Source organism: Pongo abelii, chromosome X (assembly GCF_028885655.2).
Source record: "Pongo abelii isolate AG06213 chromosome X, NHGRI_mPonAbe1-v2.0_pri, whole genome shotgun sequence".
In the NCBI taxonomy this organism is placed as follows: domain Eukaryota; kingdom Metazoa; phylum Chordata; class Mammalia; order Primates; family Hominidae; genus Pongo; species Pongo abelii.
Window position 1 is genome coordinate 21,835,116 of NC_072008.2, and position 19,577 is coordinate 21,854,692.

General features: G+C 39.8%; 1 protein-coding gene across 1 annotated transcript in view; it reads right to left on the bottom strand.

The window, feature by feature from the left end:
- SMPX (small muscle protein X-linked) overlaps nt 1–19,577 on the bottom strand; it is a 52,018-nt gene that overhangs the window by 17,392 nt on the left and 15,049 nt on the right. The window contains exon 4 of the mRNA NM_001132087.1: nt 14,089–14,237. Within this exon, the coding sequence (NP_001125559.1) occupies nt 14,103–14,237 (135 nt within the window). The 3' untranslated portion in view covers nt 14,089–14,102. The remainder of the gene's footprint in view (nt 1–14,088; nt 14,238–19,577) is intronic.

Consider the following 19,577-nt stretch of genomic DNA (forward strand, 5'->3'; position numbering starts at 1 on the left):
TGGCTTCTCAAATTGGCAGGTCATCCATGCAAAGCCAGCCTGGAGGAATAATGACACTATTTGATGCTAGAATGTGGACCTGAAATGATCTCCGTAGGTTGGAAGTTCCAGCCAAAATTGTTTTGATTTTTAATAGAGATAGCTTTATTTTTACCTAGGTCAAGTTTCTAATTCAAGTTTCTTGGCATTTTAACTCCTACATGTTCAGTGAGGTTGTCAGTGGTGCTGTGGGTATCCAGGCACTGTGACCTCAGTTCGCACCATAGCATAGGCTGCAGGAACCCAACCAGTAATGGAAGGTTGGCCCTGAGTACAGGAGCAAAGTCTGGCCTACCACCTCTTGGTATTTCAGAATTTGATCACATAGTAAAAAAAGGGTGCCACACAGGAGAGAAAACTGAATCTGGACTCAGTTATGAAGGGATGGCATTGGGGGTGGTGATGAGGATCAGGAACCATTCTAATGCAGTTGCATTTGCCATCTGTGCTGGTCTAGAGCATTATCAGCTGTTTTGTCTTATCTGGGGCATGAGCTCCTCTTCCTATGTGCTGGGAGTCCCTGCCAGCCAGGGGCTCTGACACCAGCTGGGTTGCTGGGGTGGCCTGCTCCTGGCAGCGAAAGCAGGTCTATAATTGGCCCATAATTGGATTGGATTTGGCTCGGAATGACTCCCAGGCGCTCTCTCTCTCCTGATGGATAATAAGCAGTAAACTTTGTATATGACCTCGCAGGGTGTCTGGGACACCATTTCTTAGCTGTCAGTGAAAATGAAGAGCTTTCCAGAAGAGTTGACCTTTAGGGCAATGGTTTGGGGGCATCTTGAAGTGAAGTTTTCCCCAGATCCATTTGTTTGCCACCTGGTCTTTCTGAAATTAAGACATTTCAACCCAATTTCCAAATCCTGGATCAAATCTGTCCTCTACCATGTGTGTGCATGTATGTGCATGTGTGTGTGTATGTGTATGTGGTATGTTTGTATGTGTATAAAGATTACAGTATGACTTTTTAAAATTAAACAAGAAAATAGTAAACAGAGGTAGAAATTGAGATAATACATTTCCTTTGAAATATATCTATAGATAGAGGTGGGTAGATTAATCTTGAATATCTTTCCATGTCAGTGACAAAAGTCCTTCTGGGTATAAGCAGAGCCATTATCTGTTCAATTCTGGCCCATGGAATGGATTGTAACTAATCCCCTTCCTTGGCACCTGTTGCAGACTACATGGTGATCCTACTTTTCTGATTAAAAGGGATTACACCCATTTTCTACAGATGGACTTCAATAGGCTTAATTAATAATTGTCTTAAAATGAACCTCCTCTGGAGGGAGAAGACAATACAACCCACAATCTTCCACCCTTTGTGAAGTTGGAAGTCATGTGAGATTGAACTGCAAAGTCAATGCCTGCCCTACCTATCTCACAGAACCGTTATGAAGTTCAAAAGAGAGAATGGGCATGGAAGGACTTTGGAATTCTTAAAATCAAGAGCAAGGGTTTGTTAATATTATTGCTACTATTATCCCCTAGTTAAAAGATGTGATTTTGCGTATGTTATAAAACTTCCAAATAAACCTGTTTCCTCATTGCCTGGCCTGTGCGATGCCCCTTAAGCAGCCATTTCACAAAGTCTCCAGGCTGCCATGTTCTCTGGTACCTGTATTTACTAGTGACTGCCTACCTATTATTGCAACATAGACATAACTTGATTATCAAATTAAATAATGTCAGATAGAGGGAGAAAACACCTCTGTAAGGTAATCATAGCTGGAAATTAAATGTGAATGGGGCATAACCCAGGACAGGGTGTCATAGAGAAGACACCCAGGGCACTTCTGGACATTGAGATCGACATAGCTCTCATTTTATTTTCTGGACCAGACTCCAATAGTACATAGCCTATGCACAAAAGATTACTAGAAAGGTGAAATGTCTATTTTTGGCCGTAAAGCCCATTCAAAATGCTCAGGAAAATGCTGTATAAAGTCCATTGTTTGATTTTTCTTTGAGAGTAGGGCAATGGCAGCTCAACTCTCCAAGTATTTCTTAAGCTGATTCTCTTCAGAGAAAAATCAAATTACAAATGAGATGCATTTGCTAGTTAAAAATTAGGGCGAGAGGAGGGAGATTCCTTGAAGTCTCCAAAACAAAATGAAAATGCTAAAGTGAAATGTTTGTAATTTTGCTGTCTTGAGACAAAGGCCTTGGAAACATGAGCTGCTGCAGGTTTTGAAAACTGGAACTGCAATGCCTCCTCCAGGAGAAAGAGGACAGTTGCAGGTTAGAAATCATCTCATGAACTGGCTCAAGCTCAAAGGATTCAGGTGATTGAGAAAGAGATCCTCCCAGATGTTTGCAAGCGCTTCAATGAGCTCATATTAGTCACAGATAAGATAATTAATGGATTTTAATTTTCAGTGAGCTTTCTTCATATTCGCTGGGGAAATGTGCAGAGCTACCCTTCAGACAGTATTTCACTTAAAAACCAACCAACCAATCAACTCCTAGCCTTGGAAGAAAGGGGCAGAGGGCAGAAGGTATGGGCAGACTGTGAGGACAGCAAAGGGAATGAAGATTTCCTGGAAGCTGCTGCGTACTAGGAGCACCATCTGAGTCAATTCACTATCTTTATGGTGTCCTCTCAAGACTTAACATTATTATTCCTATTTATAGATGTGGCTTAGAGTGGTCAGGAAGTTGCCCAAGGTCACTGAATTACTATGTGCCAGAGCTGCAAGTGGAGGATGGGTGTGTCCCACTCTTTCCAGCACATCCAGTGTCCAGTGGCTGCTGTAAGGTGGGCAAATGTGCTGCAGAAAGCCTGTCCATGCCACCTGACACAGCCACAGCCCACTCTGCTATGATCGCCCCACTTCTTCCCGCAGAACTCAGATTCCCAACCCTTCTCAGCAGTCAGTACCAATGAAACAGACACAACACTCAAAATGAAAACTGTTTGTCTTTCCTATAAAGTAGGAACACAAAACTGGAAAATAGGACACTGGGATTTTAGACCGGTACTGACCTTGATTCCATTGCTCCTGGGACTCACTGCTAATAGATAGGGGATCTTAAATTAAGTTCATTCTAATGGTAACATTTTGTAGTTTGTAATAGCTCCCATGGTATGCAGAAATTTAGATATATACACTATGTGATTCAGTGCTTCTCAGCCCTGGAACTATCGGTGCCTGTTGTGGGGACTGTCCTGTGTGTTGTAGGGTGTTTAGTACCATCCCTGGTCTCAAGCCCCTGAATGCCAAGAGTACCCACCCTGAGGTGTGACAATCAAAAATGTCTTCAAACATTGCTAAATGTTCCTCAGGGTGGACAGGAGAATTGCCTCTGGGAGTTAGGTATTTTTCTCATTTTTTAGATGAAGAAACTGAGGCAGAGCAATTATATAAAATCACAAGACAAGGGAATAGCAAAGCCAGGGTATAAACCTATACTTGAATCACCTCTCTTCCACATTTCTTCCAGGGGAATAACTGTTTTCCAACATCCTGTCTAGACTCTTTCTTTGTCACCTGTATTCAAAGGCTGTACCTTGTCATTTCTTCTTCATTCCTGCTGCAACCACTATGTGCTAATATCCCCTCTCACATCCTTACCCAACTAGACTGTGAGTCCCTTGAGGGATGTTGTCTTGTATCACCTATTTCTAATGTAGTAGTGCCTGAAACAGTCAGTGAATAGATGTTCATTTCATAAATGAGTGAATTTATTCGAGCACTTTAATCCTTCCCACTCAAATCCAATTCATGCTGTCAATTTGCATTATGAAGAAGAAGGTTAATTTGGCCAAGGTAAATTCCAACTAGCCCATGTACAAAATGATCAGGCAATGAAAACAGTCTGAATAGATGGATGATTGAACACTCAGAATTTAATAAACCTGTTGGGGTAGTTTTCAGGAATTAATTGTTGCCTCTGAAACTAAAATGCAGCCATGATTCTTATCATCTGTATCTAAAATTGGGGCATCAGGTAAGAGCTAGGCAGTAAAATATGTATTACTTGTTAAGGATTCTATTACATCGGTGACAGGTGGAAGGAAGTGCCACTATCTTCTAGGGTGGAAGGAAGTGCCACTGTCCTTCCTATAGAAGGCATCCAATGACTTTCTGGCAATAGGACACGCTTGCTTTCGGCTGTTTATCCAGCAGTCCAGATGAATTGTTGTGAGCAACCTTTGTGCCACCTGCCTGGACGAAAGAGACTCCAATCTGTCGACTGCTTAATAGAAATTTCCCACAGTGAGAAGCCAATTGACTGACCCTGCCTCGGATTAAACCAGCCACCCCCTTGCCGTCTGCATAAAGTCCTAGACTAGAGGGTGTGGAATGATCAATTCACAGGCAGGGAGCAGTGGTAAGGGAGTACAAGTTAAATTTGCAAGTCTTGATTTGTTCTTCGTGATTCCTTCTCCTTCTCAAATGCCACAGCATGTGCAGGGAGTTAAAATGAGCAGCATTGTCACGATGCAGCCAACCCTGATTAGACAGCCTGGAATTCACTTCCCCAGTTTTCTGCGTGGGCTGCACACAGCATGAGAGGGAATGAGCGAAAAGGCTTCATGGGTCGGAGACTGCTGCACCGTGAATGACACAGAGACTCCTGACAAGCCCTTGCTCATCTCCGGAGCAAAGGCAGGTGGGCTCTGCAGGGGTCTGGTATTGCTCTGCTGCAGTTTTGTCAGCACTGGGCAAAGTCCATGTCATCCCCAGCACTGCCATAATCGGTGTTTTTCTGTCTCCTCTCCTCTCCTTTCCCCTCCTCTCCCTTCCCCTCCTTTCTCTCTCTCTCTCTCTCTCTCTCTCTCTCTCTCTCTCTCTCATACTTTCTCTGATGTTTATGGGCATTAACTCTTCCTTTTTGTCAAAATCCTTAAAAAGAGCAAATTATTTGTGCTTCCATGCAATGTTTTGCCCATTAAACTGTGAACCAGGGTAGATGCTCTGGCATATTTGAATCCCTAATGCCTGATATACTCAGCACCTGGTGCATCTTTTGTGTTTAGTAAATGCTGACAAACTAAAAGAATGAATATGTGAATGAATAAACAAATGAGCAAACAAAGGAACACATCAACCAACATGCCAGGGTTATGTTTCAGTGTTCATCTTTGTGACAGTGACAGTTTCTGCAGTCTCTTTAGCCTTTGCTTGCTTTGCACTGACCCAACATGGTGAAATATTATTTGCAAAGACTATAACTAAAAGAATATTTTTTAAGAATGCAGTGGGCGATAGTGATTAAAAGGACTGGCTGTTTAGTGTGACAGATGATGGTTTGCACCTCACCTCTGTGACTTACAATCTGGGTGACCTTGGTCAAGTTGCATAAGCTCTCTTAGCCTTCACTCTCCCATAAACAAAATGAGCATTGTAGTAATACCCCATGCAGTCAGCACAAGGAATGAATGAAATAATGCAAGTGAGGTGCAAAATATGGTACCAGGCATATCACAAGCATATAATAAATGGGAATGTTCATGATGACAATAAAAATGATGACATTGATATTGATGCTGGTGACTACTAATGCTTAACATTAATACTTTAGAAGACTTGATAAGCTGGTGAGATAATCTGCTTTCTGATACATTTGAGATGAAAAGGTAACCTATAAAAATAGTTGGGTTTGAGGCAATTCCACATAGACCATATACCATAAGTATGTTTAATCTGGCAATTGACAAGAGTCATATTTAAGAGTGCTTCATTCCTAAGTCTTAATTACTGTGAAGAGATTATAAATATTGGGCAATTAATTACTTTACTCTTTTTATTACTGTCTTAATTTCTGTGAAGTGCAATGCATTGATTGCTTGGAAAGAAAAGTCCGCAGCAAGCTGGACCTAACATCAACCTTTCAAGCAGATAAATCAGGGTTACTCACTCTCAGCAGTACTGACATTTGGGGCTGGATCATTCTTTGTTGTAGGAGGCCATCCTTGGCATTGTGGGATGTTTAATAGCATCCCTGGCCACTCCTCACTAGAGGACAGTAGCAGCCCACCCCTAGTTGTGACAATTCAAACTGTATGCAGACATTGCCAAATGTCCCCTGGGAGGAAAAATCCACACCCTCCCCCCATTGAGAACAAATGAGATAGAGTAATGAGTTCTGTTACACTGAGAGTAGAACAGGTGCCAGGTGTAACTGTCTTTTGGCCCATGGAAATGCGTGTGCCAGTATAGGAAGTTCAACAGAATTGGGTTCAGAGTCACCTCTGCTTTCCACCAAGCTGTCTGAAGCAAATGTGCTTCTCTTGTCTCAAGTCTACTCCCTAAAAGCTCTCGCACCAATTCCAATTTCTTCCTGATAATTCACACACTAGACCCTCCAAATCTCTGTTTTAATAGAAACTACACTGGTAGCTTCTGTGTGTTTACTGTTGAGAGGCTCTTAAAGCAACTGCCACAATCAACTCAAAGTCTTCTTGCGTTCACTCTCAAGAGTCCTTTACACCCACACAGACTGTAACCAGGGTCTAAAACAAGAGTTTTGCCAGCCAGGAAAACAAATGAACAAGACCTTGATACAGTTCGGAATCACTGCAGAACCTGTCTTGATCCTAACCAAGTAAAGATCAGGAAGAATTTAAAAAGAGCATCACAAATCAGAAGAAATGTGGCTTCACTAGAGAATGAAAAATATCAGCATAAAACCATTTCCTTCAGAGAAAGTGAATAGAGCTCTGTAATTGGGTCAAAGCAGGGAACATTTCAAAATGAGGACAAAAAATTTCCACAAACCACAGAGAAGACATTTGGAGAAGTGTTTTTAAGTCTAGTTCTATGTGAAACAATAAATCAGTCCTCTGTCCTCTGGCAAAAGGAAAAGGTTATGAAATCATGATAAGTCAAAGACTATGAGAAATAAATCATCCTAATTCTGAAGGCTGCAAAGCAACACGAAAACTAATCTTGTGATAAAATGTAAAGTGGAAAAAGCAAGATACAAAACTATACAAGTGCTATAAATGATGCTATATAAGAAAAATATATAAGAACCAGTTCCTATTTACTGAGTAATTACCCATCCCAGGTACTGTGCCTGGAGATACTTTTAAAAATACATCTCCCTAACCCTTCACAACTACTGACTGAGAGAGGTGCCATTTTCTGCTTTTATCAAACAAGAAAATAGAGGCATAGAGTGCAAAGTTGCAAACGTAGAAGGAAATGAGACCAAGTCTTCACAACCCCAAATCAACATATTGTTAGCAACTTGGTTGTATTGCATCCCAGAAGTAAACCCAGAGGAAAAGACTAGAAGGGGAAATACCAAAGTCAGTATTTTGCTAAAATGGTGATCTACTGGGCAATCATTTTTTATTTCCCAGTCTCTGTTACATTGTTATAGTGTTTATACAAATAGATTTATTACATTTATTATTCCTTACCATTTGAAAGGAATGATATTTCCATTCATGCATCAATTTAATAATAAGTTTACTATAAGATGATAAAGGGCATGTTTCCCAAATATGGAATAGGTGCTAATATTTATTTGATTGGTTGGTTATGGGATTTGAGATCTTTTTTAATATAGTCATTTATAACTGTAAACTTTCCTCTAAGTACTGCTTTCATTGCATCTTATAAATTTGGGTATGCTGTATTTTTGTTTTCATTCGCCTCAAAGTATTAATATTTTTAAATTTACCTTGTGATTTCTTCTTTGACTCATTGGTTATTTAGAAGCATGTTGTTTAAGTTCCACAAGTTGTGAATTTCCCAAACTTCCTTCTGTTATTGATTTCTAATTTCATTCCATTATGGTCATAGAACATACTTTGTATGATTTCAATCCTTTTAAATTTGAGATTTATTTCATGGCCTAATATATGGTCTGTCCTGGACAATGTTCCATGTACACTTGAGAAGAATGTGTACACATGTACTCTGCTGTTGTTGGGCAGTGTTTTATATGTGTGTATATATACATATCCACACACTATACATATAATATATATACACACATATATGTATAGAGAATGTATATATGCATATATACATATAGAATGCATATATACATATAGAATGCATATATACATATAGAATGCATATATACATATAGAATGCATATATACATAATGTATATATGTGTACATATACGCATACATAATGTATATATGTGTACATATACGCATACATAATGTATATATGTGTACATATACGCATACATAATGTATATATGTGTACATATACGCATACATAATGTATATATGTGTACATATACGCATACATAATGTATATATGTGTACATATACGCATACAAAATGTATATATGTGTACATATACGCATACAAAATGTACATATGTGTACATATACGCATACATAATGTATATATACACATTACATCTATATATATATGTTAGGTCTAGTTAGTTTATGGTGTTGTTCTTGTCTTATATTTCCTTGTTGATCTTTGTCTAGTTATTCTAGACATTATGGAAAATGGGATATTGAAGTCCCCAATTATTATCATTAGATTGTCTGTTTCTTCCTTCATTTCTGTTGGTTTTTGCTTCATGTGTTTTGGGGGTCCGTTGTTATGTACTAAATGCACTTTTTAATCAATTGTCTGGGTATATCAATTTGCCCTTCTTCCAACACTCTCAGAATTAGCCCTTGAATCAGTAGGAATGATGGTGATGCATGTTTAACATTTAAGAGTAATGAGCGCCTTATGTTCTCCCCTATCAGAGATGACAACTCTCTGGATGACAGGTTGGTAAATATGTCTTATCTAGACATAGATGTTATTTGAAAAATAAAGCCAAAGAATTCTTGAATACTAAGTTTTCTTCTGGTTTACACGTCTTTCTCCTCTTTTGAGGAATATGAGACAAACTTGACATTTTCCTTAATTTTTTAGTTTCCCAGAGGAATACAATCAATAAATTAAAGTCAAATTTCTGGGCCCATTACTGATTTTGGTCAACAATGTTAACTATGGACCTTGTGAGAGAAGCTAGTCTTTCTTTTAAAGTGGTAAGCTCCCTAAGATTACAAAGACTTGGAATGTCTACATTTCTAAGTGATCCTAGACTTGCTGTGGTCAGGGCACCGGCAACATCCTCCAGACTTGCCCTGTGTGCCTAATATGTATCATGTGAATTGCAGCCTTTAAAGGAGCTATGCGATAGCATCATAAGGAAGATGTAAACAAGAAAACCAATGCATTACAATTCAGTAAGTTTGTGAAAGGATAAACAGAAGATGCTAGGGATGGGGAGAGTGCTGGAGGAAGAGGACTCTTACGGACTGAATGTTTGTGTCCCTCCCCCAAATTCATATGTTGAAGCCTTAATCCTCAATGTGATAATATTAGGAGGTGGGGCCTTTGAGAGATAATTAGGTTTAGATGAGGTCATGAGTGTGGTGTCCCCATGATAGAATTAGCACCCTTATAAGAAGAGAAAGAGACATCAAAGGACACAGCAAGAATATGGCCATCTGCAAGCCAGGAAGAGAACCCTCACCAAAACCCAACAATACTGACATCCTCATCTCTGACTTTCAGCTCCAGAACGGTGAGAAATAAATGTCTGTTGTTTTAGCCACCCAGTCTATGGTATTTTGTTATAGTGGCCTGAGCAGACTAAGATAAGGACACACCTCCCCCAACAGGGCATTATAAAGATTCTTTTCAAATCTACAAAATCCAAAATCAGGGCTGGCTAGCTGATGTGGGGTATGAGATAGAGACTAACTTGAGATTATGAGGCTGTGTATGGGTACAAAGGAACTGCAGATCATTCCAACTCACTCTCATTTACTGCCCTACAGCAATGTTTCTCAAAGTATGGTCCAAGGCCCACTGGTTGACCTCAAAAGACTTCTGGATACAAAAACGCAAGTGCTTTCTTCATTTCCTAATAACGAATGGGGATTAATTCCATAGATTTTCACTTCCATACACAACCAAAACCTACTAAGTGAGCTATCAAGAATCACTGAAATTTTGCATTTTTCTAAAACCCTAGTTTAGTATATAATCATGAAGTCTGACTGCCACACATGTGGCCGTGCTGCAATGTCCAACACAGAGAGAAGGGATTCTTGAAACTTCAGAATGAGAATTTCTTTTTAGAGCTTCATCAGTTCCAAGGCTTTCAATTGCGACTTTCTTGGTGCTCATTAGCATCATTGTAGAATTACTCTTAGGTTTTACCTTTGCTAATCATTTATTTTTCTTGTAATTGATGCATCATTACCACTTTGATACTTATTTTGTTCCTCTTCAATTCTTTGATATCACTGAGTTCTTTTACCACTGGAAAAAGAGATGAGATGGTGTAGGCAGGCTGTGGAGTTTTATTTTGTTATGCTCCAAAAGTTTAAGACGTAGTGCCTAGAGGAACTCTTTGGTCTCACTAGACTGGTCTAATTATTAACGATATCCTGGATGCTCCATTTGTCCAGAGGTGATCTCTGAGCCTCTGTTTAAACCATTCCATTCCCACTGCCTCTTTGAAATTATCCCTGACCCCAAATCATACCTTAGCCCCTCAAAAGTCATAACATTATCTCTACTGCCTAGTTGTTAGCGGGTCATAAACAGCCTTGGGATATCTTTAATAATTAAGCTGCTATCTAATTCTTGAATTGTTAGCTACCTTTTGAAGTATTTTATCTTTCCATCAAGACTTAAGTATCCTGAGAGCAGGGACCAAGTTTCATATCTATACATTTTACTACAGAAAGAAGAAAGTACCCACGGTATAGAAGCTAGTTTCAAGGGTTCTTTACTGAGTACATATGCTCTGATCTAAGGGTCGGAAGCAAATAGAAATGGACACAAAGTCTGTCTGGACACCAGCCCAGAGCTGTTCTGCAGGTTCCCCAGACCTTTGTCCATGAAGCCTGAGGTGGTATCTGCTACAACTGTAAGCAAACAAGCTGACAGTGGCTTCTGATAGTGGCCCTGCAGGATTCCTGATAATGCAGCAAATAAGCAGGATTGGAAATATTGGAGGATACCTGGTTTCTAGATTTTGCCACTGGTCCTGCCTCTTCATCTGGTTCTTGGACTTTCTTAAGTCACCATCTGGCTACCTTAAATCACAGCCAGGAGGATTCCACAATTTATGTGGCTGAACATCCTATCTTCCCTGTCCCATGCCAGTTCCAGCCTGGACTGGGGCCCCATTTGGGACACTCCTGTGTCTTTTGGCTTTGACTTGGTATATGCTGTCTCTATATTGCCTGGTCTGGTTCCGGTTTGGGTCTAGGCCCCCAGTCCTTTTCCATAAGCCATGATTTCTGGTGCCCAACGGGGTAGTCACTGGCCTTTCTGATTCTTGTTCTGTAATGTTTTTAATTGATTTCTGTGAACAATTCTATCCATGACACAGGGCATGGAAAGAATCTGAAATCCCACATAAAAGGAGGCACTGATCTTGGCTAGAATGAGATGCTAACCTGTCTTATGTGTCTGAAGTACTATAATAGTTATAATATTATGTGGACCTTGCACCTTGTGGTTTTCACTGTGTTTGACACTATGGACATGATGGACTTATTCAATCTTCAAACCAATGATCTGTTTGATCAAATAACTGGACAACACAGGGTGAGGGTGGGTGACAAAGTGGTGACCCAAGAAGAAAAAAAATCAATCCAACCAGTGAAGGGTTAAGTGATGGCTGGTCCAGGGTATTTACTGCTTATGAGTTCACTGTATCTATCAATGTTAAGAAATGTTCTCCTTCTGCGACCACAGACTATGACTACTGAAGTCTCGAAATCTCAAACATATCTGCAGGAGAAAAATAAGTCAAAAGCAAAACAGCTTGCTACAAAAAGTAAAGATCATTCCTTGGCTTAAAACAATGACTGTACTCATTTGGAATTCAGATCAATTACCCTGACAACTTAGATTTTCACATTACTGTAAGAATAAGGAAAAATAGGTCTCTCTGAGTGGTTTTACATTAGAATTTGTTAAGGAGAGAAGAATCATTAAAGTCTTCTCTGAGAAAATAAAGTAACAAAAATGTGTTCTGGATATTCTGGTACATTTTCAATATTTGATTGAGTTGTTATTCTTCCTTGTTCCCTGTAATCACACAGCCAAGGCTACTGAATCAACCCCACTGCTGAGTAACACTGCAAGATCCTCTCTAAGCTCATTTTAAAACCACATTCCTCTGAATCTTCAAAACCAAATTCTTCTGGAACTGGAACTGAGGTTAAATTTAGGTCAACATGGATTTCATAAAAGTAAAAACCTTTAAAGTTTTCATTAAAAATTCATGTGTCCAACTGAACAGCCTTGGTTGGGTGATGATAATAAATATTACAGAAAATTAAGTTCCCCTCTCCAGGCTTTCTAACAAGGAAGTTCTGAAGCTTCATCCCTACCATATTGAAAGATTTCATCTCAACTTGGCAACACAAGCAGGACTGAGTGTGATACTCAGTCATCAATTTGTTCCATCATTCTGTCATCAGTAGCAACAAGTGCATGTAGCCACATGTCAGGTTAGTTCCTGCTCACATCAATTTGTCCCCATCCAGGTTCCTGGGATTCAGTCTATGGTCATAGATCCACTCTGTTTTACTCTTACTCCTGTGTTCTTTTATGTAACTGTGCTGAAAACACCAGATACTATTCTTTTGTTTTAACTCAAAATGGCTCCTCTCTCTCTAACTATAAAATATTTTCGGCTGAACTAACTTGCAAACATCCTAGTAAGTCAGTGTAAGTGTAACACAAATAACACTGCCACGATGCACTGGACTGTCTGACAGAACATTCTGTTCCTCATTCTGTCCAGAGGAGAAGACACAGCAGGGCCCTATCCGCCCCACTGCTTGCCTCTGCCATCCAGTCAGAAGATTTCACCCCAACACCAACAGGAAGCATGCAATCCATCTGTAAGGTGTGGTGGAAGGAAGGGATTGAAGCAATGTAACAAGTAGGTGATAGCACTAACTTTGAAGGCAGACTCCATTTTTAGAATACATGATAGATGGGGAAACTCAGTCTCTCTAAGACTCATCTCAAAAATGAGAACAATAATTGAGTATCATGAGGCTTAAAAGAAACAATGGACATAATGCTCTTCACACAGTATCTTGCTCATGGTAAGTGATGAACAAATGTTTCTAGTGTGCAGCATGTAGTGAACACTCAATAAATATTGATTGAATGAATGGGTGAGTGACCAAATGAATGAATGGACAATCAACCAGATAAAACCTGTTTTATGTTCCCAATACAGATTCCTCTCCTGTAGACTTAAATTTCTGCTTAAGAAATGGAATAGATTGTACATTGTGGGCTTAGTAATGTTGGAAAAGGGTAGATTTGCTCCCAGGGTCTCCTAGGAGAAAGAGTGATGACTTGGGCCAATTCCACACTCCCCTGCTGGCAGAATTCCCATACCAGTCCACAGGAACCAGGTGGAGGGTTGTCTGAACCCTCACCAGGGGATCATTATTGAACAGATGCAATTAAAATAAAAATAAGGTCACAAGCCCTGCTTGCAGTGCCTTGTAAGGCAGCATACAAGTTTTGAGCTACTCTTAACCTCATCCACACCTAGAGTCATTATGGCATCCTCTTCGTCTGCCTTACACACACCTGGGTTACTTGATTAAAGGACTGAATTCTTGGGTCTCTGCCTCTTTATACTCCCAAACTTGTTCAGTTCCTTGATCCTCTGATCCTCTAGCTCATGAATAGCTTGTTGCTTTTTGTGATACCTGGGTGAGGAAACTGAAGCATGGAGTGAGGGAGGGTTCCCTGGACCTCAAGATCAAAACCTCAAGGACTTTTCCCAAGCATCTTTCCTCTCCCAACTTCATCCTTCCACAACTAAGGATGGTCAGAAAGAGAATGGCAGGCTAACATCCTCAATGGATCTATGACTGGTGATGGAATAAGACAGGCCCAAAAACTTGGCTTAACCAGAAAACTGCACCAGAAATACTGACTTAAATTGAAGGTCCCTGGTATTTAATGAACTCTTGTAGAATTCCAAATTTCTTCTGTGGAAGGCTTCCTTAAACCATTTTACAGAGGCCTTTTTGAGACAAAGAAGATAGTTTTTCACTTACCTTTTTTCTTCCAACTACTGTTCAGCTTTGGGGACATATTTTAGTTCACTTTTAATATTCTGGATTTCCGATAGATTGACTGCAGGTCCTGGAAGTTTCTTCGCTCCTGGAATTGGCTTCTTCTCCTCATCCGAGGTGGGAGGAACACCCTGAAGAGAAAGGAGAAGAAATCCAACTCACCAAAAAACACATTTGATCTCTTTGGGCCATAAGCATGAACCAGAAAAAAAAAATTAAAGCAACAATGATGTCAAAGTGTGATTCTAGCAGAGTGACTGTCCCTTGTGTTGTTGAGACAGCCTAAGAGTTTCAATAAAATCTCCTAAAGTTGTGAAGTGTGGAATAAAGTTGGAAGAAGAAAACAAGTAATTTCCACATAACTTAGAAAACACTAGAGTATGTTCAACTTCTGATAACTAACAAAACTTACTACTAGTTCAAAGGATTTGTGTTTCCAAGAGAAGCATCTTACAAGATTGACTTTAATTTGTAATCATACAATTATAATATGCCTGACAGCAAAGATTTGTACAATGTTAGAGCATGGGATGCATAAACAAACTGAAACAAACGTAAGCAAAACCTTTTTGAATATGGGCACGACAAGACAGAGTGGCAGAGGAAGCCCAGCTCTCTCCTGCTTTGGGAAGTATTTTAAATTTCCTTTCATTGAATGTTATATTTTTGTTGCAACTTTAGGGCAGGACCCACATCCTATCCTTTCTTGTGGCATTTCCAATGTCTGTCACAGAGGTGCACGCGCATACTTGTTGACTGTTGTTTATTGGGATCAATCCTAAGAATGTACCATAATGAAAATCTATGCCTCTATGTACATACACCAAACACACATATAATGGTAACTATAAAACAAGATCAGTTGCTGTGTGTGGCTCCGAGAACTTCAGAAACTCATTTATACAGAAAAAAAAAAAAAGTTGATTAGCCCATTCCTTATATTTGCTAGAGGTGGTGGGTAGGGGAGGATATGTTCTCTGTGGCCCCAGGGAAAGGTGTTGGAGGAACATTTGATCACCGTGGCAGCCTTGAGAACGTGCCTCTCGGATCAGTTTACTGCAGAGAAGATAATTGAATGACGGCTCCAGCTGCTTCACATTGAAATCCAGCCATCCATCACCACGCTGAGGTCACGCTTCCCACGGCTGCTTGTAGCCAATGACTGAGTGCGACAGGAATTCTAAGGCGGGCCCATTCCTGGGAGACTTGGGACTCCTCTGCGGAGCGACTTCACCTGGAGAACTTGCCTCAGTAAGGCACTGAAGTCTGAGATGCTTCCACCCAACCCTCTATCCTTCTCTCCCTCCCAGCCTCATGCAACTCCCTCCCATTTTTCCTTACAAGTGTTTCCCCCTGCAAATATCTTTGGGTCAGTTTCCTGAAGGACCCAAACTAACACAGACTGGCGCAGATCTCCATCTGCTTGGCCAACAACTGGGTGAACCAATACAGTTCCAGGGAAGAGAAATAAGTAACTGCATGTTTGCCTCTCACCAGAGAGGGTGGGCCCTATGCCCTATGCCCCGCCTCCACCCCACCCTTACCCTCAACCCCCACCAGCAGCCCTGTCATTTGGGTATTAAAGCTGATGGTGTGTGTTAATCCCTGTCTGGATCCTATGTCTAGTTCTCAAATTGGTTAGAACCTAAAGGAAGAAAGTATTCAAGCTTCCCCAAACTCTAACAAATTACTTAGTAGACACGTCCTTTATAGAAATGTTTTTAAATTGTTTATCGGAGGGGATGAGTAGACATAAAATATTGAGGTGCTGTTCTTCTACTAAGGGCTAATGGCTTTTCCTACAGTCATTTTCTTTAAATCTGGTACAGTGCTGATGAAATAGCTAACGTTTCACCCAAACAAAATGATAAAGTATTTCAATGTAGACTATACCTGCTGTAAATATCTGGAAAATACTGTTTCCCTGGGTCAGTGTACAGAGCCCTAGAATCAGCTGCTTTTTGTCATGCACACACATTTATCACTTATAAATGTAGATTTAGAAGCAATAATTAAAACTGTAAAGCATCCACTTGGAGGACTAGATATTCCAAAATGTTCTTTGCTATGCTTTCAGAAAGAATTTTTTAACAAGGCTATAAAGTGCTGTGTGTGTGTGTGTTTTATATATGTGTAGTGGTGAAATGAAAAATGTTTCCTCACTTATAAATGTTTCCATGGCTGTTAGGTGGGTAGATCTTAATAAAGAAGCATGAAAGAGAAAAATATTTCCAATTTCTTCTGTTAAGTTCCTGGATAAGTCACATTTACTAACTTTGTAACATCAAAATGTTCTATATTGGCACATTCAACACATTAAAGCCAATGTCTGTACTTACATGTTTATATGCAAAAATTTTTGAAGTGAACATTTGCAGATTAATAACAATATTTAATAGGCACCTTCCTCTCAAGTTATTAAAACTTCAATGCATTGTGTTTTTTTATTTATCAACGTAAGACTTTCACCACTTGATTTGGTAAAGTCACATATAATGGGAAATTATAATTCAATATATTTAGTAATTAGACATGATATTGACTCAGCAAGAAGGGGGTTAATGGTGCATTTTCTTAAATGAAACTTCTCTCATCTTTTAAAAACATAACAGGAAGCAGATTCCATTTATTTTATGAATTTGTAATTGTAAGAATTAAAGTAAGTTAAGGCATAAACAAACAGGGTTCCAGATGGCCCCATTTGGCTAATAAATATGTCCTTTTTTAATTTTGTAAGTGGATATTTGAATGAAGAAGGGACATGAAAGACATTCTTTGGCTTAGATAAAGAGAGTGTAAAAGAAGGCTTATCAGCCACAGCAGCATTCTCAGTTTCAAGAATGGCTGTTGTGAAGGGAAATGTTTCCCTTGGGGGTCACAGGGTATTTGTAAAATTTGGCAAAACAGTGAACCATATTCAAGTGATCTCACTTTCATCTCCCTCGTTATTGCCAGATATCCTATTGAGTTTTTCCCTAAACTCTGTGTGGGACAATACAATCTGGCCTGCTCATTCATGCTCAAACACCAAAGACTTAATAAAAACGGCACACTGTTAACTGTTCTAAGTTACATGTACTAACTCATTTAATCCTCACCTCAACCATATAAATCTGGTACTATTATCATCCCTGTCTTACGGTTGAGAAGACTCAGGCACAGAAGGGCTAAGAAACTTGCCCCAAGGCCACACAGCTAGGAAGTGGCTAGACCAGAATTAAATGTTTGCATCTTGTAAAGGAGCCAGGTGGAGATGGAAATAATTAACAGAAAATCCCAACATGCTATTTTGTGGCTTAATAATGATAGTATTTCAGTCAAAAGAGAGATTTGGGAAGCTTAGTAGAGGCTTGTCAATACCCTTCAAATCACTTCAAGCAAGCAGCTGATTGTCTTACGTGAAAGACCAGCCCTGTTTATTAACGTTTGGCTGTAAGGCCTCAGTGTTGGGCACATGCCCATCTGTGGCTGGGCCAAGCAGATAGAGGGTGTACTCCAGCTCTGTGAGCAGAGCAAAGGTCTTACCAGAAACCATAGGTGTGCCAAAGACAGGGTCAGTGCTCACAGGCCTTGGCAGACAGCCAAAGACTCATTGTGGCTTCCTGCTGGGGAACATCCTCTTCACATCTGAGAGGGTGTCAGGATCAAAAGTCCTTCTGAGTTTAGATGGGGAACCTCCTGAATGTGATAGAGGTGATCTGTTCTGTTCAAATATGGTATGTTATGATCGCTATGCAGTAATTATCCTCATGCAAGGCTAGGCAACGAACAAATTTTAAGTCTACAAAATTAAGCAATTCCAAGTTTGCAAACTAGATGATAATGATAGTAAATGTGGATGTATATGTTATTTCAAATCCACATTTTATTTTCCCATTCAAACTATGCCTTAAAATGTGGCTGGGGCCTGAAGCTAATTGACAAAATCCTACTTAACCTACCCTGTGGCCAAGCCAAGCTGTCTAATTACTCCCCTCACAATGTTGTCTTCATAAGAAACTTAATCTGAGGTCCAGGCCAGAGACTGAGTCATTAGATCCCACTCCCTCCCCAAGACTCCACAAATCCTGAGAGTTTATTTCTGCTTTTATGGTAAAGAAATACCATCACTAGCTCCACCCTCCTGCCCAATGAGCTCTATGAGAAAGGTATGGTACAGTTCAAGAAACACTCCATCTGTTGGACAATAAGTTGTTACAAAAAAAAAAGGAAGAAAGACAAAAAACAGAAACATCCCTGGGGTCTTTGTATCTTTGTGGATACATCACTCCCTCCACCCTATGAAAAACACTAGTTGGCCATTTGTATATGTGGCTAATTACAAAGTAGGTGTTCACACACCAAGCTGTATCAGTTCTTGTCTATTTTAGAATGCATTGCAACCATCAGATTAGATACAAGGCAAGAGAGAGCAAAGTGCTTCCCCAGTCCCCTGAGACACTTGTGTGGAGGAAAGTACCAGTTGGACAAAGAAGAACCAGGGGCCATCTGTACCACAGGTGGAAAATGAAATGTGAGCCTCCAAAACAGCTGTTACATCAGTCAATTTAGTGAGAAAAGTGGGTCAGACTACTTTCTGACTGATTGCCATGGTAGTGACAGACACAGTTTAAGAGGAAGCACAGGAAGCAAAGAAAAATCTAGTTACAGATAAATGAAGGTGTAGAAGAATTCCACCGCCGTCCCTTTTACCTCCCCATGCCTTTTCCTTACAACATGCAAAAACAATAGGCCCAGGAGTGCTTCATGAAAATTGGATAATTACATCAATTGATGAAAAATAGTTTATGGAATACCTACTAGACTATGCCATGTCCATTATATCATGCCCTCACAGTGACCCTCTGAGGAATGGAGGGGATCCTATTTTGCAGACACAGACTCTGAAATACTTGGCCCAAGTCCCAGATGGAGACCTCATGATCATGAGTTAACTCGATGGCAAAGTTAACAGCACCAGAACTTGAGATTATGTAACCATAAAAGCAGGGTAGGGCCAGGTTTTTCCAACTTGTATATTCAAAATTTGTATTCGTCAAGGGTGACTTAGTGGCTGAAATTCCAGCACTTGATGATATCACTCAAATACTCCCCATCTCCTCCTTTCAAAAATTATCTTTCTACTGATAGGAGACTGGAACCACTAATTTAGGACCACATCAGGAATATTCACAGGAAAAAAAGGTTACAAGCAAGACAAAGTTTTATTAGGAACCTTTGAAATGGTAATGGATATTCTTTTGGGACAAATACCAAAAATGTCACTTGGTAAACTTAAAAAACCTTTTTACCCTTTTAAAAAGATGAAATACAGTTTGCTATGCCTCGTAGCTTTATTTGATTCCATTTTCCACGTCTTGTGCTAATAAAATGTTCCAAAACCTTCACTATCTTTTTTGAGAATCAGACCTTCCAGGTTTCAGCAGAAAAGTTACAATTGGGTAAGAAATATAAACATCTGAGGAAGAAAC